The 27,388-nt window shown below is 41.5% G+C and overlaps 1 protein-coding gene across 2 annotated transcripts in view; it reads left to right on the top strand.

Moving 5' to 3' along the window:
* LOC126352223 (carboxylesterase 4A-like) overlaps positions 1-27,388 on the top strand; it is a 327,584-nt gene that overhangs the window by 289,317 nt on the left and 10,879 nt on the right. For both annotated transcript variants that reach the window (XM_050002670.1, XM_050002672.1), the window contains exon 12: positions 13,988-14,208. In XM_050002670.1, the coding sequence (XP_049858627.1) occupies positions 13,988-14,208 (221 nt within the window). The remainder of the gene's footprint in view (positions 1-13,987; positions 14,209-27,388) is intronic.

Raw genomic sequence — 27,388 nt, 5'->3', positions numbered from 1 at the left:
AGTGATTTTGCTGTTTCCTCTTCGTTTGTTGCTCTCACGTCAAGTGAAAACAAAACGGATTTCTGTGGTCGGAAGCTATCAAGTGAATTAAAATACATTCACATAGTTGTGGAATGGTCTCCCGCATCGTCCCCTACGCTCCTCTGAGTATGAGACCTCATCATCATCATCATCATCATCATCGTCATCATCATCAAAATATGTTATTAGCTTCAGATTTTATTTTGTTTCCACCTTTCTGACAGTCAAGCGTTAATCGCCCTGCAGAGCAATGAAGTTATTTTTGTCGGTTTTTTGAAGAAATTTGACTTTTATTAATCTTTTCCGCTGAGGCGGTCAATTTATTTGAAACGAAGTGTTTAATTCCACACTATTGGCTAGTTTCAATTGTGCGCTTTATTTCAAGTTCACATTTTCATCTTATAGTACGTATGGCATTATGCCATAATAAAGAACCAAACATGAGATAATATACAGTACTGGTACTCCAAGAAAATTTACACCTGAATATGGACATACGAATGTGCACTTTAAGCCGAATTATGCACTGTAGTACGGTCCACCAAATTCCCATGCTCTTGTAGTATACTCTAATGTCTTGTTTCTTTTACGACATAATCTAAGGTGTTTCAATGTTTTAGACGTACGAACATACGGGCTTCCTGTGCCATCGTAGTTTCACAAGCACGGCCACGCAGGTTACCTCTGGCAACTGCTGAAGCAAATCTATTTCTAACAGGTCGTGGTAAAATATTCCGAATGGTTGTTTGAAAAGCGTTACTTTCAAATAAAATTTCCTTTTACGCAAGATGAACTATGTGCACGAATGTCCAGTGAATTACTTAAATCAAACAGCGTTTGACTCTTCATTCAAAAATCAAATCTTTGAGGACGACCATTTACAATATTTTTGAGCCCAGAAGATCAGACATTCACATTTAGTGCCAGGCAGAGGCAACACTATGCATATTAATTTAAACCATTACCTTTTTCTATTTGCGTGTTCGCGCTACTTAACAGTGATGTTGCTATTGGCTGACTACATCACGTGTCCTATGCTCTGAATATCCGCTGTCATCGGCTGGCGAGATCGCTTGATATGAGCTGCGACTGGCTTACAAAAGCGCATCGCAATCTCGATTTCGAATTTATACTTTTGTAATACGAAAATATGCAGTGCATATGTTGCTGCAACTCAGACAACTTTCCAAAACGTGTTTTTCCCCCGAGTTTCGTTTTCTAAAGTGACGGTAAATTCTACGCCGTTGAAAGGATTCATAAGTTTTACAGTTCCGAGGAAGCGTATAGTGTTACGTAACATGAAAAAGTGTATTTTCATCTGGGAGAAAGTGTATTTTTAACCGGGAAATCCGGGAATTTTTTTTCCTCGTCCACGTATACACCCTGATCTTTTACATGGTGATTAGATTGGCTTTAGGAAAAGTAAAGGCATCAGAGGGCAGTTCTTATGTTCACTCGATACTGGAAGCAAAACTGAAGAAAAATCAAGACAGAATCATAGGATTTGGCGACCTAGAGGAGGCATTCAGCAATGTAAAAGATGTTCAAAATCCTGGGAAGAATGTGAGTAAGCTATAGGGGAAGGTAGATAATATACAATATGTACCAGAAACACAATAATACCAGAAGATGAAGAGCCAGGTACTTGGATAAAAAGGGGTGTAGGATAGGAATGCAATCTTTAGCCCCTACTGTTCAATCATACATTGAAGAAGTGATGACAGAAATAAAAAAGAGAGAGGTTCCAGAGCAGGATTAAAATTAAAGGTGGAAGGATATCAATGATAATATTTGGTGATAACAACTAAGAAGAATTACAGGGTCTGTTGAGTGGAATGGACAGTATAATGAGTACAGAATATGGATGAGAGTAAACCAGAAAAAGACAAACATGGTGAGATGTGGCAGGAATGAGAATAGAAACAAACTTAACATCAAAACTGGTCATCACAAAGTAGACAAAGTTGAATTCTGCTACCTTGGAAGCAAAATTATCCATGATGGGCAAAGAAATGAGCACATAAAAAACAGACTAGCACAGGCAAAAAGGGAATTCCTGTCCAAAAGAAGTCTTATCAGTGCTAAACATAGGCTTTTATTAGAGGAAGAAACTTGTGAGGATGTATATCTGGAGAATAGCATTGTATGGTAGTGTATCATGGACAGTAGAATAGAATCAAAGTGTTTGAGATGTGGTGCTACAGAATAATGTTGAGTGTCAGGCGAGCTGATTAAATAAAGAATGAATAGAATTGACAAAGAAAGGAACATATGGAAAACATCAACAACAAGAAGGGACAGGACGATAGGACATGTTTTACAACATCAGGGAATAGTCTCTGTGGTACTAGATGGAGCTGTAGAGGGTAAAAACTGTAAGTGAAGACAAAGATTTGAATATTCACACATCCAACAAATAACTGAGACTGTAAGGTGCAACTAACTGATACTCTGAGATGAAGAGGTTGGAGCAGGAGAGGAATTCAGGGTGGTCTACATTAACCAGTCAGAAGACTGATAGCTAAAAAGTATGGATGAAAATTTCCCAATCACCATGCCTGATTGGACTGAGCAGCCTGAGATCTCAAATGTGTGAATTCAGTTGTTGTACAAAATTGATATGGACTTCTTGTGGTGGTGATAGTAGAGGTGTAGGCATGATGAGGTTGCCAAGCAGGTGTAGGCATGATGAGGTTTCCAAGCACCCACACCTGCTCCCCATATACGATCTGTCTGATCAAGCAGTGTATGTCTTCCTTAATTGTCATGTGTAACCCTAGGAGCACTAGCAGCAAGGCATCAAACCATGATTACTCACGACATCTTAAAGCCATCTTGACTGTACAGTTCATTTACTCTACCTTCCTGTTTCTGGTGGGATGGTAGCTGTTGTTGTTGTTGTTGTTGTTGTTGTTGTTGTTGTTGTGGTCTTCAGTCCTGAGATTGGTTTGATGCAGCTCTCCATGCTACTCTATCCTGTGCAAGCTTCTTCATCTCCCAGTACCTACTGCAACCTACATCCTTCTGAATCTGCCTAGTGTATTCGTCTCCTGGTCTCCATCGACGATTTTTACCTTCCACGCTGCCCTCCAATGCTAAATTTGTGATCCCTTGATGCCTCAAAACATGTCCTACCAACAGATCCCTTCTTCTAGTCAAGTTGTGCCACAAACTCCGCTTCTCCCCAATTCTATTCAATACCTCCTCATTAGTTATGTGATCTACCCATCTAATCTTCAGCATTCTTCTGTAGCACCACATTTCGAAAGCTTCTATTCTCTTCTTGTCCAAACTATTTATCGTCCATGTTTCACTTCCATACATGGCTACACTCCATACAAATACTTTCAGAAACAACTTCCTGACACTTAAATCTATGCTCGATGTTAACAAATTTCTCTTCTTCAGAAACGATTTCCTTGCCATTGCCAGTCTACATTTTATATCCTCTCTACTTCGACCATCATCAGTTATTTTCCTCCCCAAATAGCAAAACTCCTTTACTACTATAAGTTTCTCATTTCCTAATCTAATTCCCTCAGCATCGCCCGACTTAATTCGACTACATTCCATTATCCTCGTTTTGCTTTTGTTGATGTTCATCTTAAACCCTCCTTTCAAGACGCTGTCAATTCCGTTCAACTGCTCTTCCAAGTCCATTGCTGTCTCTGACAGAATTAAAATGTCATCGGCGAACCTCAAAGCTTTTATTTCTTCTCCATGTATTTTAATACCTACTCCGAACTTTTCTTTTGTTTCCTTTATTGTTTGCTCAATATACAGAATGAATAACATTGGGGATCGGCTACAACCCTGTCTCACTCCCTTCCCAACCACTGTTTCCCTTTGATGTCCCTCGAATCTTATAACTGCCATCTGGTTTCTGTACAAATTGTAAATAGCCTTTCGCTCCATGTATTTTATCCCTGCCACCTTCAGAATTTGAAAGAGAGTATTCCAATCAACATTGTCAAAAGCTTTCTCTAAGTCTAGAAATGCTAGAAACGTATGTTTGCCTTTCCTTAATCTTTCTTCTAATATAAGTCGTACGGTCAGTATTGCCTCACGTGTTCCAGTGTTTCTACGGAATCCAAACTGATCTTCCCCGAGGTCGGCTTCTACTAGTTTTTCCATGCGTCTGTAAAGAATTCGTGTTAGTATTTTGCAGCTGTGACTTATTAAACTGATAGTTCGGTAATTTTCACATCTGTCAACACCTGCTTTCTTTGGTATTGGAATTATTATATTCTTCTTGAAGTCTGAGGGTATTTCGCCTGTCTCATACATCTTGCTCACCAGATGGTAGAGTTTTGTCAGGACTGGCTCTCCCAAGGCTGTCAGTAGTTCTAATGGAATGTTGTCTACTCTGAGGGCCTTGGATGGTAGTTAACTGTATGAATATATGTGCTATCATAGAACTGGAGTAGTTCTTCAAACAATTGTCCATCAAACTGTGAGCCCCTGCCAGTCATAATCATCACCAAACCTCACTGTGAGTGCACTAATGCCATGACTACCAATTCAGCAGAAATATTGAGAATAGGTACCACTTGTGTCTATCTTGTTAAACACTCAATAGTTATAGAAAGTGCCAGTATCCACCACAGTAGGGAAGTGGTCCTACTATGTCTGTATGAACGTGGGCCAATCATGTTGTTCATGTGGGGAAGGACTCAACTGGCTAATTTCCTGCACTGACAACTCTTGCGTGTTTGTCGACTGGCATGGCAATCTCTCTGTATGCCTGGCCAAACTCCGTCAAAGCTACCAGATTAGCACAGGTTCTGATACCACAGCATATGAAGCTGTGATACACACCAAAGATTTTACACCACCAGATCTCAGGGATGAATGGCCACTGTCTCCCTTCAGTCACATTGCTTCCCATTCCTCGTCATGTGGCCTGAAGAGGCCTGTACTCAAGTTCTAAAGCCATAGATTCACATTCTTTGAGTACTCATTGAAGGAAGGCATCATCATCTAGTTTTGTGGCCTTGTCTGTCCAATCAATAGCACTCACACTAGCGTAGTTATGGGAAAGGCAGTCCACTACTACACTGTCTTTGCCTGGACTACGTTGGTCAGGAATGTACTATAAATTCAATCTATCTGCATAGGCATGGGTCTGGCATTGGCCCAAAACATTGTTGTTATCAGTTTGTGGTCTACGAATATTGCGAAGCACTGACTCTTGAAGGAAAATCAGAAATACCTGAGAGTCAGGTAAGTGGCGAGAAACTCTCTGTCATCACATGTCATTTCTGTTGCTGTGTGGCCAGATTTTTTGAGAAGAAAACAAATGGCTGTCATCTGCTGGTGACATATTGCTGCAAAGATGTGCCAGCTGCCATCTGGCTAGCATTTGCTGTCAGCACAATTGGAGCATCCACAGTAGGTTGAGCCGACAAAGTAACTTTAGGCAGTGCCATTTTTAAATCTAGAAAGGTTGCCTCAGCTTCTAGAGTCCATGGTACTTTCCTACTGCCAGATGTGTTTTTCCCATTTAGCTTTTGGTTGAGCAGCTCTTGTACTATAAAAAAGTGAGACAAATGACTCTGACATTATTTCACTTCAGCTCTCCTATGAACCTATGATGTCTTTGAATGTAAAAGGCAACAGCAATTGCTGAAAACCTCCACCCTCTCAGGAAGAGGGAAAATGTTTGCATTTGCTACCATACACCCTTAAAAATGCAATTCGTTTTTTGCACTCACATATTTATCTCTCTTCCTTTGAATGCTGTACTTCTCCAAACATTGAAGTAGCGATTCTTGAGTTTCTCCCGGCGTATTTGATAATTAAAGTATCCACGGGTGTACTGCTGGTCTACAGTGTCCAACGGGCACAATATTTCGGCGATTATACATGTCGCAATCATCAGGTGAACTGACGGACTGAGCTCCTGTGAACGTGCCGGCACGGAGATCCGTACGCTATGGCTGCTCAGAGGGAACTGGGTTCGGTCGCGGCGGCGGCTGATTTAAATACCCTCCGCCCGCGGCGCGCTCCCTCCGCTGTCCGCACCCGGCGCCACAATCGCGCGGTGGAACAGATTTTGACGGCGTCTGAGATGAGGTCGATGTGATGGCTCTGTCCGCCGTGGTCGTCACAACTATACGTTTGCTCGATTTACTCTTGATTAACCCAATCGCTGGTTCCCAAGCCTTGCTAAAATTATAGCCACAGTCACGGTTTATGAGGTCGTCATTGGTGCGAATTTCGATGGCCTCTCTAAAAACGCTGTCCCGGTATCTCGACGTTTGTTCCAGATTCCTCGTGCATTCATACTCCATAGCGTGATTTTCCGACAAACAATGTTCAGCGACCGCCGACTTGGTCGGATACATCAGTCGAGTGTGCCTCTGGTGCTCACGGCATCGATCCTCGACGGTACGCATCGTCTGACCAATATACGACTTGCCACATTGACACGGAATCTGGTACACGCCGGCCTTCCTCAAACCGAGGTCATCTATGGTGCTCCCCACCAGTGCACGAGATTTTCGGAGGACAAAACACAGTTCCGACCCGGTGTTTCTTCAAAATGCGGGCGATTTTCCCCGAGAGTGCGCCTGTATATGGAATAAACGCGGTGCCTACCTCCTCCTTCGTGATTTCATCCATCTCCACAGGTTGTGCTGTAGTGATTGGGCGGAGAGCACGTTGAATCTGCCATTCTGAGTACCCATTTTTTCGAAATACAGCTCTCAGATGTTCCAATTCCTGGGGGTTGACTCTCTGCGTCAGAGATAGTGCACGCCCTATGTACTAGAGTTTTAAGTACCCCATTCCTCTGTGAAGGGTGGTGGTCTTCTCGTCAAACTTCTGACTAATCTGAGGGAGCGCTCTGAAATTGTTGTCTTACCGGCTGACAAAGGCAATGCTACAGTTGTTGTCTCCCATAAGGACTACACTGATAAGATGCAGAGCCTGCTAAATAACGATTCCTACCGGAAGATCAGCGTTGACCCTACAAAGAAGGTGGAGAACCAGACGAGGTCGCCTCTCAAGGGCGCAGATTTACCGGAGGGTGACGCTAAGAAATTGTTACCCCAAGGTCCGGTACCGCCTAGACTATATGGACTCCCGAAGCTTCACAAAGAGGGGTACCATTACGCCCCATTGTCAGCAACATTAGGGCACCTACGTATTTGTTAGCCAAATACCTGACGGGGTATGTGGGTAAATGCCCTCATCACATCCGTAATTCCGTTGATTTTGTTAAACGCCTTGATAGCTTCAGGTTGGATGAGTCAGATATGATGGTGAGTTTTGACGTCGTTTCCTTGTTTATGATGGTACCCCTCCGAGAGTCACTAGAATTGATTAGTCAGAAGTTTGGCGAGTAGACCACTAAACTTTTTAGGCATGTCTTGACTTCCACGTATTTTCTTTTTAATGGAGAATACTACAAACTAACGGAGGGAGTCGCCATGGGTAGCCCACTCTCACTGTTGGTAGCGAATTTGTACATGGAGAACTTCGAGGAGGAAGCCCTGTCGTCATCCGAATGGAAACCTACTTGCTTTTTCCGTTACGTGAACGACACGTTCGTCATCTGGCCACATGGTATGGATAAACTCCTTGACTTCCTTACACATCTAAACTCCATATACCCCAACATCAAATTCACTATGGAGACTGAAACGGAGGGTAAATTACCTTTCCTTGACGTCTTGGTCAAGAGAAGGGATGACGACACCCTAGGTCATGGGGTGTACCGGAAGACAAGGCACACTGATCTGTATTTGCACGCAGACAGCTGCCACCACCCTTCACGGAGGAATGGGGTACTTAAAACTCCAGTACATAGGGTGCGCACTATCTCTGACGCAGAGTGTCAACCCCAGGAATTGGAACATCTGAGAACTGTATTTCGAAAAAATGGGTACTCAGAGTGGCAGATTCAACGTGCTCTCCGCCCAACCACTACAGCACAACCTGTTTGTTTCAAAAAACATTAAAATATTGTTCATGTAGCAGCAAATAAAGGATAAACCTCCGCAATTCACGCATGAAGTGCTGCTGCATTTGTGCCACATTTCTTAGACTGAAAGGCAGTAACATAAACTCAAACAAACAGAAAGGCATTGTGACAGCTATCTTATGCCCATCCAACATGAGCATTGTAATTTGTGAACACACCTTTGTACAGTCAATAGCTCTGGACGAATGGGCACACACTGCATTACAGTTGAAAACCAGTGTCTTCAGTACATGATATCTACTGGATATGTTGCAGGCATTGAATGCTCTACAATATCAACATAACCTCCAAGAACCATCTCTCTTGCAAATGATATGTAACGGCTACTCGCAAGAGTTTTTGCATCTGTCAGTATTTTGTTGAAGACTGCTTGCACAGCAAGAAGCTTATCTAGCAGCAGCCATTGAGGTCATACAGTGACAGGTTGTCTCATCGTAGGCTGAATGTGATGCTGTGCAGAATGATGGCATCTTTTACCTTGTGCACCTTGGTCAGTAAGCATGAGGAATTCCTGCAGCAGCTCTATAAAAAGGCTGTCATCACATGCTGAAGTGACCTTAGGAAACTGCAGCTTCAGATTCTTGTTGTCTTGCTCTTGCAGACCATTAGTGCAGTGCAAATATTGAAATTCTTGCATAGTTTCTTTTAATTCTTTAGCAGCAGCAGACAACCGTGACTTAAGGGACATATCCTTCTTGTGTAATACCTCCTTCATTCTCTTTACCTTGTTATAAACCACTTAGATTGAACTGATGCATTCCTTCAGGTCAATAGCTCCTCTTGATAAGATATCAGCGCAGCTTGTACGAACATACAGTTTTTCTAGCACAATGCACACATGTGCATTCAACGTCCTGTTGTGTATGACCATCCTGTCAAAGTGGCACATTTACCACAAGAGCCTGGACATCATCGTGCAATGCAAAATGGATGCATCACACATTGTCCAACCAAGCTTGGAAGATAAATGGGGAGAGGAAGTCACAAATATCACTTGCACTAAGCACAGATTATTGAGATCAGGCATTAGCCAAAAATATCAAAGGAAATCAGTGCCAGTTATAGGACCTCCCAAGTTGGCCACCACAAAAGACAACATAGAGAGGCATCCATTGTTCAAATACAGGGCCCACATCTTCTCCACATATGTCGAAATCTTTGTATCATTGGCTGCTTTCAGCATAGGGTGCAAAGTTTCTGTGCTCTTAGGGTACACACTAATTTCCAATCCAATATCGATGACGAATTGGTCACCTGACTAATTATCATGCATAAAAAGGCAAAATGGGTGGTTGACAGATAAGATGTGTCATTCATGCAGTTCACGTGGCATTTGTGTTTCACTTGACAAGCATTTGCGCCCTCTAACACTCATCATCAAAATTTGGATACTTGCATGGTCTCATACATACACCAAAAAAATTTTGCATCACCCCGGTTCCCAGAAGTCCTGAAGATATGCATTGACTGTGGATATTGTATCACAGACACAGTCCATTTTACTCTTCACAGATGTTACTAAACCCGCCCCAAATATATAAACAACCATGCATGAGCAGCACCTACTAGGCGGAGGGGGTCTGACAGACAATCAGTTCCAGTCATTCCACCAGGAAGGAGGTACACTGCTCATGTTGTCTGTAGTTCACCCATGCCTAGACAGTCAATACTGTGGTTCTATTGTGTCTGTATTGTTACTTCATGCCAGAAAGGGCTCTCACAAGGAAAGTGTCCAGGCATCTCGGAGTGAACCAAAGCAATGTTGTTCAGACATGGAGGAAATACAGAGAGACATGAATTGCCTATGATACGCCTCACTCAGGCTGCCCAAGAGCTACTCACGCAGTGGATGACTGCTACCTATGGATTGTGGCTCAGAGGAACCCTGAAAGCAATACCACCATGTTGAATAATGCTTTACGTGCCGCCACAGGACGTCATGCTACGACTCAAAATGTGTGCAATAGGCTGCATGATGTGCAACTTCACTCCCGACATCCATGGCAAGGTCCATCTTCATAACCACAACACCGTACAGCATGGCGCAACAACATGCCAAATGGACTGCTCAAGATTGGCATCATGTTCTCTTCACCAATGAGTGTTGCATGTGCCTTCAACCAGACAATCGTCAGAGACATGTTTGGAGGCAACCCAATCAGGCTGAATGCCTTAGACACACTGTCCAGCAATTGCAGCAAGGTGGAGGTTCCCTTCTGTTTTGCAGTGGCATTATGTGGGGCCGACGTACACTGCCGGTGGTCATGGAAGGCACCGTAACCACTGTACGATATGTGAATGCCATCCTCCGACCAATAGTGCAACCATATTGGCAGCATACTGGCGAGGCATTCGTCATCATGGATGACAGTTCACGCCCCCTGTTGAGCACATCTTGTGAATGACTTCCTTCAGGATAACGACATCACTCGACTAGAGTGGCCAGAATTTTCTCCAGACATGAACCCTATTGAACATGCCTAGGATAGATTGAAAAGGGCTGTTTATGGATGATGTTACCCACCAACCACTCTGAGGGATCTATGCCGAATCGCCTTTGAGGAGTAGGACAATCTGGACCAACAGTGCCTTGATGAACTTGTGGGTAGTACGGCATGACAAATACAGGCATGCGTCAATGTAAGAGGATGTGCTACTAGGTATTAGAGGTACCGGTGTGTACAGCAATCTGAACCACCATCTCTGAAGGTCTTGCTGTATGGTGGTACAACACATAATATGTGGTTTTCATGAGCAATAAAAAGGTCAGAAATGATGTTTATGTTGATCTCTATTACAATTTTCTGTACAGGTACCGGAACTCTCAGAATCGAGGTGATGCAAAACTTTTTTGGATATGTGTTATGTGTATCTCAGTTCCCAAACCATCTACTGTACCTGCACCAGCTGAATGTATCAGTCTTCGTAGGGAAGGTTTTAAAAACATTCTCTATGTGTTGCTGCTACACTTGTTTCTTCATCTTGGCACTGAGACTTACTAGCTCTGCTGCATGTCAGCTAACAGAGGGATCCATGTTTGCCAGTTGCTGCTGTGGTGAGGCTATGCACATTCCAAGGCTTTTGTGGAGATGTGCATGTCTGTGCTGCAGACCATAACCTCCTTAACTGACACGGATATGCTTTCATCACTTAGTGCAATCACAGTAGCATCTGCTTTACATGCTGATTCAGTCAGTGATAGTTCTGCAAAAGCAGAAATAAGCCAGCCACGGTGGTCTCGCGGTTCTAGGCGCTCAGTCCGGAACCGCGCGACTGCCACGGTCGCAGGTTCGAATCCTGCCTCGGGCATGGATGTGTGTGATGTCCTTAGGTTAGTTAGGTTTAATTAGTTCTAAGTTCTAGGCGACTGATGACCACAGATGTTAAGTTGCATAGTGCTCAGAGCCATTTGAACCAAGCAGACATAATTTCCCTGACATTGGCCAGAAAACAGAGGAAAACAGCACAGACAACAGTTTTGTATTGGCCAAACCACATAGCAATTACAAAATTTGCGACGAGGAGTTATCTGCACACACTTCACCCATTACAATTTTGTGCAAGCATGATTTCAGTGGTAGAACATAGTGCTGGAACAAGGCTTCTCTCAGTACAATGTAGCAGTGTTTCTGGAGATCATGGTTAATTTTCTCAACCACATGTAAATTCAACTGTAACACTGTCACTGTAACTTTGCTCAAGCCGTCATTAATATCATGTTACTTTTGTGAGCCACAGCTTTGGTTCGGCAGGCCAGAATACATGGAGTTTTATGTTGCTGATTCTGGGTGAGCTACATATGAAGTGTTGAGTATTATTTATTTCCAAAAAAAGAGGACTGGCAGTTGCTGAAAACATAATCAACCACAGAGGGAAAAGCTCCTCTTGTCTCACCATAGTGTTTGTATTGAACATGTCTCCTGGTCCTTCCTTTCTTCTGTAACACATGCTCTCAAAAACAGAATGCAGCATCACAAAAACCATTCAACTCAGGTTCACCACTATGGAGATATGTTGTTATTTCCCCTATATTAACATGGAACATGGTGAGAGGGATATTAAATACAACTTTACTGCACTAAAACATACACACCCACTATACAAGTAATCAACATGTGTTACAAGCCTTAAAGACCACAACAAAGACAAAGATAAAATGTAAATGCATGAGTCTGATGTAATGTTCACATCTACAGTGGTGATGACTTGATGTACACTGGTGTCCAAAATTAAAGCAACAAACTTGTATTTCCCTGCTGTGTGCCTAATTCATGATATAATCATGCAAACTGTCAACAGATGTCATTACAATCATGTTCTGCACAGAAGACGGAATTCTGATCAATGGACAATCATGCCAATAATGATGTCAAGGCACCTATCGTGGGGGGAGAGGGGGTAGTGTTTGCTGGGTAGTCCAACATCCACAATCACTGTGACACAGTCACAGATGATGCAGTATGGTACAGAGAAGATGGATGCCTATAGATTCTCTGCTGTGGAGGTCTGGAAGCAGGAGAGTCGTAAACTGATGTGGTCCAATGGCTTAATGTGAATTGTTCTGTTGTTTCTCAGATGAGGCAAGAGACTGAAACTGTATGCCAGAGACCAGGACAGGACCAACATCAGAAAGAGTGGACCATTATTTGGCTGTAAGGGCTCGGCGGTACTGCCTGAGTACTGCACTGCAACTGGCATCTGACCTAGCAGCATCTTCTGGACTCTAGAGTGGAGCCGTCAACATACCATCTGGATGATCAAACAGTGGGCCAATGTTCATTTCACAGATGAGTCCCGATTTGTTCTGCAGAGTGATTCATAACAGACTCACATCTCAAGGGCACATGGAACATGGTTTTTGGACCCAAACATTGTGGAAAGAAACTGATATTGAGGAGGATCCCTAATGCTGTGGACAGGGATTATGTTGACCACTTGAACATCCATTCATGAAATTGTATGGGTGAATCAGCAACATTTAACTGCTGTCAGGTACAGTGAGGAGAACTTGGGATCTCACGTGCAACTGTTGCAAGGTGCTGTGGGCCCAGACTTCATATTGATGGATGATAATGCTTAACCTAATAGAGTATGGATGGTTGATACTTTTTTTGGAAACTAAAGATATTGCCCACACATGGTGTGGCCTGCCTGCTCTCACGATTTGAATCTCATAGACACACATCAGCAGCCACCAGACACTTTCCAAGATTTGTAAGCAGATCTGCAGGAAGAATGGGTGTTAATGCTCCAACATGAGATTGATGACATCATTCACAAAATGTCCCATCATTGTCAGACCTTTATTGACACTAGACGTGGTCACACTGCATACTGAGCACATTAACCAGCTGTCAGAATGTGTGTGCAGATCCCTTAAGTTGGAGAAAAGAAATAAAATTTTTGTATACCATTATGCATGTTGCAGTTGTTTAAGTTCTGTATTCTTTACATTGTTTCTACATTGCTGTCACCTGTTTATACTGTTTTGTGGCAAAATAAATGGAACCTTGCAAAATTTCTGCTTGTTGTTTAATTTTGGACACCAGTCTAATTGATGCCACCACACAACAAGTAAAATACTCACTGCATGAAGTTAACACAACTGTGGAATCACAAAATGAATCAAGTTATATCAATGTAAATTGATTTATATCATTACCAACAAGTATTGTTAAGGACTAAATGTACTAGGAAATGAATGTAAGAACTTCAAGATATTTGAAGAGGCATCTAACAGATAAACATGTTGAACTCATTACAAGATGGACAATGTATTGTTTCATTTAACAACATAATTATTGTGTGTTAAATATTATTTTCATCAATTATTTATATTCTTTGTAACAGCTATTCTGACTTGTTGCACCTTCTAGAAACACAATAATACTGCAGATCCATAGAATATGTATTAAATTAAATAAATATTTCAAGCAACGAATAATATTCAACTTCTACTAGCAGTTTTATTTGTTTCAGAAACCCTCTTCAAGAAACTTCATACAGTTACACATTCCCATGGAGGAGAGCAACACCTGATGACATATACAGCCGTGTTCTGACAGCTGGAAACACTGTAGGCACTACTAGAAACCTTAAAAAAACAGCTGCTTTCTGGAACAAGTTATTGCCTAAACTTGGCAGTATGGGTCAATCTCCACCTTCTGCTTATGATTCTGGACCACGATCAGGTTTAACAGGTATATACACCACAAATTAGCATTTTAAACATACAAATTTTAATTATAAATTCCCACAGTTTTTCAATTTGACTAATTTTCACCCCTTTATGCGTTTTTCAGAATATATTTGCGTACACATTTATTAAATGTGTTGTTTGTTAGCATAAATATCAGTAGCGCTGTTAACAGTACAGATCTTCAGTTCTGTGATTAATGATGTAAATTAAGCAATATCTGATCAGTGTTGAACCATAGTGTTAAAATAAAGGATGCATAAGAACATCAAGGTGCAGCATGTGTAAGAGAAATGGCCATTAAAATTTCAGCACCATGAAGGCAACATGCAACAGATGTTGGCATCAAGTGTGCTATTGTTCACTGCTGAGGAGAATGACAGGAATGCAACATTGTGACATACTCTGGAGTAGAATGGGGCGTGTCATTCTAAATGCATGTGATAAATTTGCCTACTGGGGGCAGGAAACATGCCTATAGTAAAGACAACATACTGGTGAGACAATAATACTTTATTTTGTATTGTACATCATACAATACATCCACAGAGTCACAAGTACTAAAAACAAACTGCTGAGTCTCTCAAAATGGTTCAAATGGCTCTGAGCACTATGGGACTCAACTGCTGTGGTCATCAGTCCCCTAGAACTTAGAACTACTTAAACCTAACTAACCTAAGGACATCACACACATCCATGCCCGAGGCAGGATTCGAACCTGTGACCATAGCAATCGCACAGTTCCTGACTGCGCGTCTAGAACCGCGAGACCACTGCGGCCGGCGCTGAGTCTCTCCTCCGCACAGGTATGCTATTCCACTGTATGAGTTCAGAGATATCACCAAAGCTAATGTCCCAGAATGGCACCCCCACCCCACTCCCCCTCCCTCCCCGCCCCCATAGTGCAGAGCACTGGGAGGAGCAGTGGATGATTGGCATCACTGAATGAGATGGGACAGCACAAGTCCAACTGACCAACTGTGTTGTGGCAGGCTGAAGAGCAGAACACGGCGTCCGCAGCACATGGCATCCGCTATCAGGCCATTGTCTACAAATATTGCAGTGATATCGTCAAGATCAAAGCCTTGTATGTTAAGTGTGATGCTGACTGGCCACTTGGGGTCCAGGTTGATTTTCTGCATGTCCATTTTACAACTTCATTCAGACCTGAGTTGGATGTCTGCAAAGCTGGCCAAATCATATTGCACTATAGCGTTAAAAATTTGCATTACGTAGTGCCCTGTGCACAAAAACTTTCAGAGTGAAGTATGTGGGATCAGTGGAGGCACCTGAATGTTGTTGGTGTGCCTCTTCCCCCACTGGAACAGTTACAATAGAACTGCTAGTTCAGTGGCTTGGTCAGTAAAACAAATTCTGCCGGAAGGATGAGAGACTCTCCACATAAGATTTATGCTAATGATCTGTACAGATCTTGCAAATCGTCCTCATGGTTTTGTGGCTTGATGATGTTGTACAGATACCACAATACTTCCTCGGAGCATATGTCTGATATCTTAAGGTGGTTGAACCTTGCTGGTGCTAGGTCATGGCAGTCATACCTAGCCACAAGCAAGGTTCAACCACCTGAAGATGTTGGACAGTTGCTCCGAGGAAATATTGTGGGATTTGCACGACGTCATCCAGCGGCAAACCTGTGAAAACTGTTTACAACATACCTGGCAGGGAAGCTTGAAGAGTCACATGTATATATCTTCTTTCAATGCCATGCAAAAACCTAGTAGGTATCCTTGGCAAAGCTTCCATCCACAGCCCTTCATGGCTTATGAATTTGACTTGGAGGGTTCTAAGCCATCTCTCAACAAGTCCATTACTTTGGGGCTGAAACACTGTCATACAACTGTGCATAATGCCACAGAGGCTGGAGAGCATGTCGAATAGCATGGACTCAAATTGTCTTCCTTGATCAGTCTGTAGCTGAATCTAGCAGTCCAAGTATGGATAAATGCACTAGCTGTTGACTCTGCTGTAATGTCTTTCATTGAGACTGTTTCTAGTCAACAAGAAACTATGTCAGTAATTAACAGTAAGTATTTATACCCTTCTGAATCCAGGAGGAGGCCTATGAGACCTAAATGCATGTGTCAGAATTACGCTCATGGTATATCAAAGTGACCGAGTTGAGGCTGTGTATGAGACGCAGCTTTGCTGTGCTGACATGCCAGGCAAGCTGGAGTCCAGGGGGCAAGAGTCACATTTAATGTTTGGCCATATGAAGCATTAAGTGATGAGCTGTACTGTTGGCTCAACACCACAGTGCACCAGATTGTGCAATTGTTTGAAAATTGTGTGGCATATGGATGTGGCAACTAATGGCCAAATTCTGCTCAGAGTGAATTACATAGTATCTGTCTGTTGGTCCCAGGGCTGTCCACCAATCTATGTGAAGGTTGGTGGAATTGATTGTCAGTAAACCTGTGATGGTCACATCCTGGTTCTGTTCTTCTGTTAATAGGTCATACTCCACTTGTAGAGAAATGACATTGACCTATGAAAGGAAATCTGCAGCTATGTTGTCAACACCATGCAGATGGCAGATGTCCACTGTATACCATGCTATTAGATAGATATGATGGAAGCAAAGAGGGCTAATGTCTATTGAGGGGTGCTGTATAGCATCTGTAAGTGGCTCCTGATTCATATAGATGACAACATATCTTTCTTCAATATTTCCTCTAAAATATTTAACTACATCATAAACAGCATGTAATTCATGAATGCAGACCATTTCAACTGCAAGGCTGTGGTTTTTGGAGAAGAAGTGTAGTGTTTGTGCTTTGCAAACCACAAATTATTGCAAGAACACTCTAGTGGCTGAATCACTAGTGTTTCTACAACAGTAAGGTATGCATCAGATGTTTTGTGTGCCAAAGTCATCGCTTTTTTGCGAGACCATCTCTGGATAGTCTGAGAGCTTCTCACATTTTGACAGTCCACTCTGTGCTCTTTTTAATCTGGTGAGAGAGTGGCTTGTGCTGACAGAAATTCATGATGCCTAGAAAGGAGGATAGTTCATGGTAATTCCGCAGAAGTGGTAACTACACAATGAGACCCATTCATTCTGAAGTGGGTTTTATTCTACATCTACATCTACCTCTACATCTATTCTTCGCAAACCATCATGAGATGCATGTCAGAGGGTATGGCCCATTGTACCAGTTATTATGGCTTCCTGCTGTTCCATTCACATATGGAGCGTGGGAAGAACAATTGTTTGAATGCCTCTGTGCTTGCAGCAATTATGCTAATCTTATCCTCACAATCCCTATGTGAGTGATAGGTAGGGGGTTGTTGTACAGCTCTAGAGTAATCATTTAACGCTGGTTATGGAAACTTTGTTAATAGACTTTCTTGGTGTAGTTTATATCTGTCTTCAAGCGTCAGCCCTTTCAGTTCATTCAGTATCTCTGTGACACTCTCCCAAGATTAAACAAACCTGTGACCATTTGTGCTGCCATCCTCTACATATGTTCAGTATTTGCTGTAAGTCCTGTCTGGGATAGGTCTCACATACTTGAGCAATATTCTAGAACTGGCCACACAAGAGACTTGTAAGCAGTCTCCTTTATGGACTGGTTGCACTTCCTCCCCAGTCTACACTTGCTCTACCCATGACTGAATATATGTGATCATTCCATTTCATATCCCTACAGATTGTTACACCCAGACACTTGTATGAGTTGGCCAATTCCAAAAGTGACTCATTGATATTATAGTCATAGGATACTATGTTTTTTTCATTTTGTGAAGACCAAAATTTTATATTTCTGAACATTTAGAACAAGTAGCCACACCAAGTTGAAATCTTATCAAGATCTGACTGTATATTTATGCAACTTTTTACTGGCAGTACTTCATTACAGATAACTGCACTATTTACAAAAAGAATGATTTTACTATTAATAATGTTGGCAAGGTCTTTAATATATATCATAAACATCAAGGATCCAACACACTTTCTTGGGGCACACCTGATGTTATGTTTATATGTGACAATGACTCTCCAGCTGGGATAGGATGCTTTGTCCTCCCTTCTAAAATGTCCTCAATCCAGTCACAAATTTCACTTGATACCCCATGAGAGCATACTTTTGACAGTAAGTGTAGGTGTGGTACTGAGTTGAATGCTTTTCAGAAATCAAGAAACACTGCTTTTACCTAGTAGCCTTGATCCAAAGTGTTCAGTATGTCATTTCAGATGAGTTTTCTGTAGCATTTAGTATGTGTCAAAGGAAGGTTGCTTCCATTTTTTGCAATTGTACTTTATCCTTTTTTATGAACACACTTGCATCCTGAAGGGCATGAGAATTAGTCTGAGATGCCATTTGTGTTCCTGCAGGATGGCAGAAAATATCAGGATATCATCCAGGTAGTGCCAAGTTCGAGTTCCATTCTTCAGACCATAAGGTCTGAAAAGAAACTTAAAAAGTCCTAATGGTGTCATTATTGCTGTCTTAAGAGACATTATCTTGGCGCATGGATATTTGGAGGTAACCTTTCCTGCAATTGATGATGATGAAAATAGCTGCACTAGAGAGAGAATGAGTAAAATCTTGAATATTCAGGATGAGATAACAATCATGTATGGTTCAAGCATTGACAGCCCTGTAATAACTGAGAGTCTCGCAGAACCATTCTGATTCAGTTAAAAAGTGATTGGTGAAGCCCACTGGCTATCTGAAGGGCACACTATCCCTGTTTGTAATATTTCATCAACCGCTGCTTCTGCAGCCCATAATGGGTGCCAATTATAGAGCTCTTTCTCAGACCAGTGGACTGGAGGTCATGAGGGTTCAGTACACTCTACCAATTCAGATGGCACATTGCGTAACTTTCACTCATGAGTGATCAGTTAGGGTATGGAACACTCTCTTGATGCGCTGAGAGAGGCAGAGGGCACCACACTGACCTGTGTTTGGCGCAGTGTGTTTGGCATCATTGATGGTGTGTCTGTGGATCACAGTGGCAATGACGCATGCCTGACCAAAGTGGGTGTGGTTGAGGTAGTGCCAAGTGATAATTCACTCTGACAGTTGTTAGAGTATGTATCACTGTGGTGCTGACGCCCAATGGGGCATGAGTTAGTTCCTGGTAGACGAAGAGGCATCAGTACAAAATCCCTGGGATAAGTCATATGGATATCATAGTGTAGTTGTACTGCATTTCTTAAATCTGGTAAGGGGTGAAAGTACTGTAGGAAGTCAATTACTACCATTGGTCCACTCAATTCTGTAATAAAGAAGGTCCAAGAGAACTTTTGTTCTGGGCTTAGTTCCAAGGTACAGTTAGTAGTTTCATGCACAGCAATATGCAATTCACTTGTGGTGCAGAACTGTAGGGATGTTGTGCCGATTAGTATTGCAGCTATTTCCTTCAATATATTAGTAAATTCTGAACTTATATGAATGAGGAAGTACTTAGAGGTGCTTCGATAAATTATGTAAAGCCTTCCATCTAATGGTAGGAGCGGCATAGAGAATGTATGACCCATGCACTGTGGGCGTTGGCAGGTTGACGTGCTGGGGCAAGCCATTGCACCTACTGTGGGCCATGTGTTGAAGCTGCAAGGAGGGGAAAAATCCATTCAGTGTTGCCAACTGGGCATGGTGTATTAAATCATCACACCTTTTCAACATAATAGTATTTCCTGACTAATATCAGTCAAAATCTTCATTTTTCTTATGCAAAAAAAAGAAAAGAAAAGAAAAATAGGAGGAGAAGAAAAAAGATAGGGAAGTACAAAAAGGATTTGCATTCTGAGAGTTCCATACAGACTTAATCATGTACATGGGTAGTTCATGTATGGTTTTTAATGTGCGAGTTTGGAGGTATAAAAATATTTGACGCATATGACTGTACCTTTTGATTGCACTACTTGCAAGCTTAAATGTTTTACACTGCCAAAGAACCATAGACCTTACTATTCGACATAAATTTCAACTTGACACCTCTAACGATTCCTGAGAAAAAGGAGTCTTAACAGACAGACAGACAGACAGACAGACAGATGGATAAGAAATGGCAAAAAAGTATATTATACAATTACAAACTGCCAATTTCCTGATTTCTGCTTTATTTGTATTGTAATGTCTTAGTTCTTGCCAAATTTCATAATTCTGGGCCAATGGCAAGCACCCTGTAGATTTTGACAAATGAGTTTGCAAATACGTGACTCAAATGACCATATCTTTTGAGATACTGACTTATAAGCTTAAATGTTTTATACTACCAAGGAACCATAGACCTTAGTATTTGACATAAATTTCAACTTTATATATATACCACCTAATGAGAAAAAGGAGTCTTAACAGATTGACAAACATGACAATAAAGTGAACCTATAAGAGTTTCATTCTTACCTATTGCAGTATGCAACCCTAAAAATGGGCAAGAAAACCACATTCAAACGTACAGGTGGTATGAAATGTGCAAGAAAGCTACACACTCCTTCATAATTGAGAGAAACAGACAGCAGAAAGCCTCCACTGACAAATTTTGAGTGAATAAGATGCAACATAAATGGTGACAAAGGAAAAGTATTTTAACACGTTTGCTGCCATCGGTGCACCAGCGGGCCCGGCCGATACTGGTGCACATGCCGTGGACGCACCTGCACAGCGAGAGACTCAGCTGTTGCGAGGCACTATGGTTTAGTTGACACAGCCATTCAGTGTGGTTTATTGCGCAGGCACCCTAAGAATGTATTGTTTTCAATTTTTACGGGTGCAGCTCACGTTTTTCCCTACATTTTTCCCTGTTGTGGGACTGAAAATGGAAAACAATCATGACACGGCGTGCCCTTCAGAACCTAAGAAACATAAAATACAGGACACAACAAACATACAAAACTAACAGATGTGGAATTATTATGAATATTAGAAGAAAGCGATTCAGAAAAAAAAATTGGCCTGTGGGAAGGATGGGTGGGAATCCAGTGAAGAGTCTGACGGAGCCAAGTTAGCTTTAGATGAGACTGTAGAAATGGCTGTGAATCCAAGCAACAGGGAAAGGGCAGAAGTGGTAACGCAGCTGATACAAGTGTTGCATGGGAATGCAAGCCAGTTGGAATGGTAAATTGCCCATTTATAAAAAATGAGGGACTGCTAATTCAACCAATGGGAAACACTCCCTTAGATTGTTTTCATCTTTTGCTGATGGATGAATATCTATTGAAAGTTGTAGAAGGAACAAATCGTAACGCAATTGAATTATTCCTTCCTGTTGAAACCAAAGAACTATCACGAATAAATTGTTGGAAAGATGTGACAGTTGGCGAATTGTTAGTGTTCTTGGGAGTTTTCCTGCACATGGGCAATGCAAAGATGAGGAAGCTGCAGGACTATTGGAAAAAGGACCCTTTATTTCACGTGAAAGGAATTGCTGATAATATTCCACGGAATTGTTTTCTTCTAATACTTATTTGTTTGAGTGTAATTGGTAAAGTTCTTGATTGTATCTTTTCTGAGATTTGACATACACTGTATTTCAGAAGTTTCTTCAAGAATTTGCGTTTGTTTTTGAATTAGTTTCTACTACATTTTTGTTCAATAAATATGTCGTTTGTCAGTAGGATGTTTCATTTTATTTTTGAATATAAATAAAAATGTAGTTCTCTAAACTGTCACAATTTTCAGGAAAAATAAACGAAACACACTAGTAAGTCCATGGCCACCCGCTACAGAATGTGGCCTCATATGCCACTAACACCTTAGTGCGCCCCAAAAAAAATTTGAGTCACGAGAGTAAATTTTACTTATAAAATAAATACATTTTATATTACTTTTAGCAATAAAGTTTGAGATTCTATTAAAAAAATAATTGGTTACGTGGCAACACAAGGCCAATTACAGTGGCAGTGAACATGTTAATAGATGCATACACAGTTATTATTATGAATTAAATATTTATATCAATCTATGTGAGTATTTATTGCCCTTTTACACACATTACTGTAAAATTAAGATAGTTGGTGAATCCTAGAATTAACCAGAGAAACCTAAGATTTACCATCACGGTGTGGTAAAAGTCCAAAATTTCTCATTATATGCAGAGATTTTGAACTTTTATCAAGAGACATTCATAAATGTAAGAATTTACCAATGCAAACTGGTAAAAGGTGGATCAAAGACTCCTGCCTCCGTATTTTCAGACTCAGACAAGTTTCATTGTTGCCAATATTGTGTTCAGAAAAGTTTCTTTGTTGGCAATTACAAGCTCTCAGTCTGCTCACCGTTGCATAGTTTCAGTCAGTGTCGAGCATCGTACATATGGTCATCTTTGCGACTCATTTTAGTGGTCCTTCTTCTGCAGCTTTGCAACAGAATGAGTGATTTTATGCATAACAAATTTTACGAACTTTTAAGTGAATCAGTGAATAAGAAGACGGTTAACAACTTTCATGCAGCTGCTGAGAAATATAATATTCTGCTAAGTGAAGTGAGAAATGCATAAATCATTTCCAATAAGAAATCTGTTCACTATAGACATTTGAAGCGATACGATGTTCTCAACATTGGAGGTGAAGAGAAACTCGTAGCACTGATGTCTGCCGGAAAAGAAAAAAATCATTACTACATTCGTTTTGATGAACTGTTAAATATACTACATGAGACTCACATTGCTATAGGCCACAGCAGCCCAACATGGATGATTGTGGAACTGAATCATAAGTACAAGAATGTGACTGTTGTATCAATCGCTACTTATTTAAGATTATGTGAACCATGTCAGAAAAAGTGAAAAACATTGAAAAGAGGTATTGTGGTGAAACATTTCATACACAGGTGCAATGAATTCACAATGTCAAATTGACTTAAACCCAGACAATAAGTCAAAGTTAATTCTTTTATGTGATCATTTGATAAAATTTGTTATCCTCCACATACTAACTTCAAAAGAGGCTGATGAAGTAGCATATCACCTTGTGGACATTTTTACCTCTTTCGGTGCCCCAAGTATACTTCATTCTGATAATGGTAGAAAGTTTTGTAGCCAAGTCATAAAAAGTTTATGTGGGTTGTGAAATGATATAAAGACAATAAAACTTCAAAATGGTCGAAGGGCTGAGGTTTGTGCAAGCAATGAAAAACTGGGCTTATCATGAAGAGATCAGATTTTCACCATATGAAGTCATGTTTGGGGTTCCAATGAAAATGGGCATTGTGACCTCAGTCATTCCACATGATTTAATAAAATATATAAACACTCAAGAAGACTTGGAAACAATGTTAAACATCACTTCCACTGACTCACAGGAATTTGAAAATGATGGCCAAGAAATTGATGCCAGTGAACGAAGTACTGGAATAGAAGAACATTGCTTCATTGGTAAAAGTTCGACCCTCCGCCACACACCGTCAGGTGTATTGCGGAGTATGGATGTACATGTAGATGTAGATGTAGGTAGAAAGTGCAGTTGCAGCAGGTGAAGAAGCACCAGAGAGACAGGATTTGTAAATCTATAATAGCAGTAGTGATAAATATTCAGGATAATGAATTTTATCAACTTGGTACCAAAGCTGGTAAACAGAAGTCATTGTATACCAGTAATCAAGAAATATTTTATCAACATTGAAGAAGTACCAAGAGAAGAAATTAGTCTATAGGAAATGGTTGCCAAACAATCTTTTATTGGATGACAAGGCTTCAAAAAGTGTAATTGCTTAAAAAATTGTTCAACTAAAAAATGCTTCTGTAAATCATCTTCTATAGCATGTAAATGAAATGCCAGAATAGTCAGCCTTGTTGTAACAAAAATTAACGTTCACAAGGTAACACTTTTTACAACATGTTTCACTAATATGGAATACTGCTCGTTACAATCACATTGGAATGCAAGAATGTTTAAAATACATAAATTCACAATAAATACAAAATAATACCGCCCCATTGTAGCTGGTTATCAAGCCCCCACAGAACATATCTCTGCCTACGTAGATCAACACCTTCACCCCATTACATTAAGTCTCCCATCCTTCATCAAAGACACCAACCACTTTCTCGAACGCCTGGAATCCGTACCCAGTCTGTTACCCCCGGAAACCATCATTGTAACCATTGATGCCACTTCCCCCACAAATATCCCACACGTCCAGGGCCTCGCTGCAATGGAGCACTTCCTTTCACGCCGATCACTTGCCACCCTACCTAAAACCTCTTTCCTCGTCACCTTAGCCAGCTTCATCCTGACGCACAATTTCTTCACTTTTGAAGGCCAGACATACCAACAATTAAAGGGAACAGCCATGGGTACCAGGGTGGCCCCCTCGTATGCCAACATATTTATGGGTCGCTTAAAGGAAGCCTTCTTGGTTACCCAAGCCTGCCAACCCAAAGTTTGGTACAGATTTATTGATGACATCTTCATGATCTGGACTCACAGTGAAGAACAACTCCAGAATTTCCTCTCCAACCTCAACTCCTTTGGTTCCATCAGATTCACCTGGTCCTACTCCAAATCCCATGCCACTTCCCTTGACATTGACCTCCATCTGTCCAACAGCCAGCTTCACACATCCGTCTACATCAAACCCACCAACAAGCAACAGTACCTCCATTATGACAGCTGCCACTCTTCCATATCAAACGGCCCCTTCCCTACAGCCTAGGCCTTCGTGGCAAACAAATCTACTCCATAGCGTGTAGGCTTTCACGGCCGGCATCGTCAGTAGTTAAAACTTCCGGGCTGAGAGGCCGTGGTCGAACAGTAGAACTTCTTCTCCCTGACGTTTCGTTGCCAGCTGTGGACAACATCTTCCGAGGCGAGTCTACGACTGGCTACCAAGCCGCGGAGGTCCTGTATATATAGAGCGGGTAGAGGGCACCACCACTCGTCATGTGATGTCAACAGTAAAACTATCTCTGACTGGCGTCATTATTCTCGATCGAAGGTAATCGATTGTCACATCTTTGATGCAAGGTTGATCGCCGTATTTTATCTAACTTCAAACCTTCTTCTTTCTTGTTAAAATTATTGTGGTGTTTAAAAATCTCTATCGCCTCTCTATACATACGTGCATGATAATGCGATGTCTTAGCTAGCACGCTTGTCTCGCTAGAGGAACTGCCGATTGGGACACACGGATAAGTCAGCTGTAGCAGAACATGTTTTCGAAGACGGAGACCATGAGATAAAATTTAGCGAGACAAGCAGGCTAGCTAAGACATTGCATTATCATGCACATATGTATAGAGAGGCGATAGAGATTTTTAAACACCACAATAATTTTAACAAGAAAGAAGAAGGTTTGAAGTTAGATAAAATATGGCGATCAACCTTGCATCAAAGATGTGACAATAGATTACCTTCGATTGAGAGGAATGATGCCAGTCAGAGATAGTTTCACTGTTGACATCACGTGACGAGTGGTGGTGCCCTCTACCCGCTCTATATATACAGGACCTCCGCGGCTTGGTAGCCAGTCGTAGACTCGCCTCGGAAGATGATGTCCGCAGCTGGCAACGAAACGTCAGGGAGAAGAAGTTCTACTGTTCGACCACGGCCTCTCAGCCCGGAAGTTTTAACTACTGACGATGCCGGCTGTGAAAGCCTACACGCTATGATTCGACGCCTCTACGGGGAGGACATGTCGGTTATGGTACGACGATTGGAGAGTCTACGTAAGAAGAAGGCTCAGCAGCTGTGTTCGCTCACTTTCTTGCTACGTTGCCATGACACCGGTACAGTTCCGAAGTTTCTGAAGGTGAGAAGATTGTTCCACTCAGCGCAAGCTACCCGTATTTATGCACGCATGGAACTGGCATTTCTACGAGAACGGATCCATCAAACACGTTGGGGACTAGCGGTAACCAGCAGTCAATTATTAAATCTACATCTATTTATTAGTAATACAATGCAAGTTTGTGACTGGAATAAGGTGGATGGGCTAACATTTAGATCTATGGAACGTACTGCAGAAGTTTCCTCTAATAGGCAGAAGAAAAAGTTTGATAATCTACAGAGGAATTAGACAGGAAACGCCGGTAATAGACAACTCCCGAACGGTTGTAAATTTGTCCGGAAAAGAATTATCGAGGGATGAAATTTCTGTTCTCTCGAAAGGAGGCAACTTTGCAAATTACTCCAATGAAGGTTCCAACGGAAGATATTGTAGCTAATATAGAGGCGGGGATTCGGTTGTTACCATCACACACTGCGGATGAAGTTAGGATGGAGACAGCAAGGATATTACGTAAAGCTAAGCCACCTAGCAGTAATTTGTCCCAAGGAGAAAAGAAGGCATTACGGGAGATTAATGAGGACAGGAGTATTATTCTACTTTCCGCTGACAAGGGAAACGCTACAGTGTTGATGAAGAGTGAGGATTACCACAGGAAGATCGACGATCTTTTGGATCCTACCATTTACAGGAAGCTGAACAAAGATCCTACAACAAAAGTGTTGACAGCTACTAACCAACTAATAAAAAAGTCTTCTATTCCTGCAGCAGATAAAAAAGATCTTTGTAAAACGGAAGCATTCCCTCCTAGATTATATGGGTTACCTAAGGTACATAAACCAAATGTCCCTCTTAGGCCGATTTTGAGTGCTATAGGATCCCCTACTCAAGAGTTGGCTAGATATCTTGCCTCATTGCTACAACCGTTTATCGGAAAGACTGATCATCATATTAAGAACTCCATGCACTTCATCGAAAAACTGAAGGGGATTACTATAAGCCCCAGTGATATCCTTGTTAGCTTTGATGTTGTATCTTTGTTTACTATGGTTCCGGTGAACGAAACTCTGGCTTACATATCTGACATATTTCCCACTGATATAGTAGCCTTGTTCCGGCACTGCCTATCTACGACTTATTTCCAGTATAATAATGAGTTCTATGAACAAATTGATGGAGTGGCTATGGGTAGCCCCCTAAGTCCAGTCGCTGCTAATATTTTTATGGAATTTTTTGAGCAACAGGCACTTCAGTCAGCCAGAAAAAGTCCTTTGAAGTGGTATCGGTATGTGGACGATACTTTTGTGATATGGAAGAGCAACTGAATGAATTTGTGAAGCATTTGAACAGCATTAATTCAAAAATTCAATTTACCATGGAGACAGAGAGTAATGGACAGATTAATTTTCTGGACGTTTCAGTAATTAAACGAGCAGATGGTACTCTTGGTCACAAAGTATACAGAAAAGATACGCATACCGACCGTTA

This window comes from Schistocerca gregaria, chromosome 1 (assembly GCF_023897955.1).
Source record: "Schistocerca gregaria isolate iqSchGreg1 chromosome 1, iqSchGreg1.2, whole genome shotgun sequence".
In the NCBI taxonomy this organism is placed as follows: domain Eukaryota; kingdom Metazoa; phylum Arthropoda; class Insecta; order Orthoptera; family Acrididae; genus Schistocerca; species Schistocerca gregaria.
Note: the sequence above shows the minus strand (reverse complement) of the source record. Positions and strands in the feature narration are given on the sequence as shown.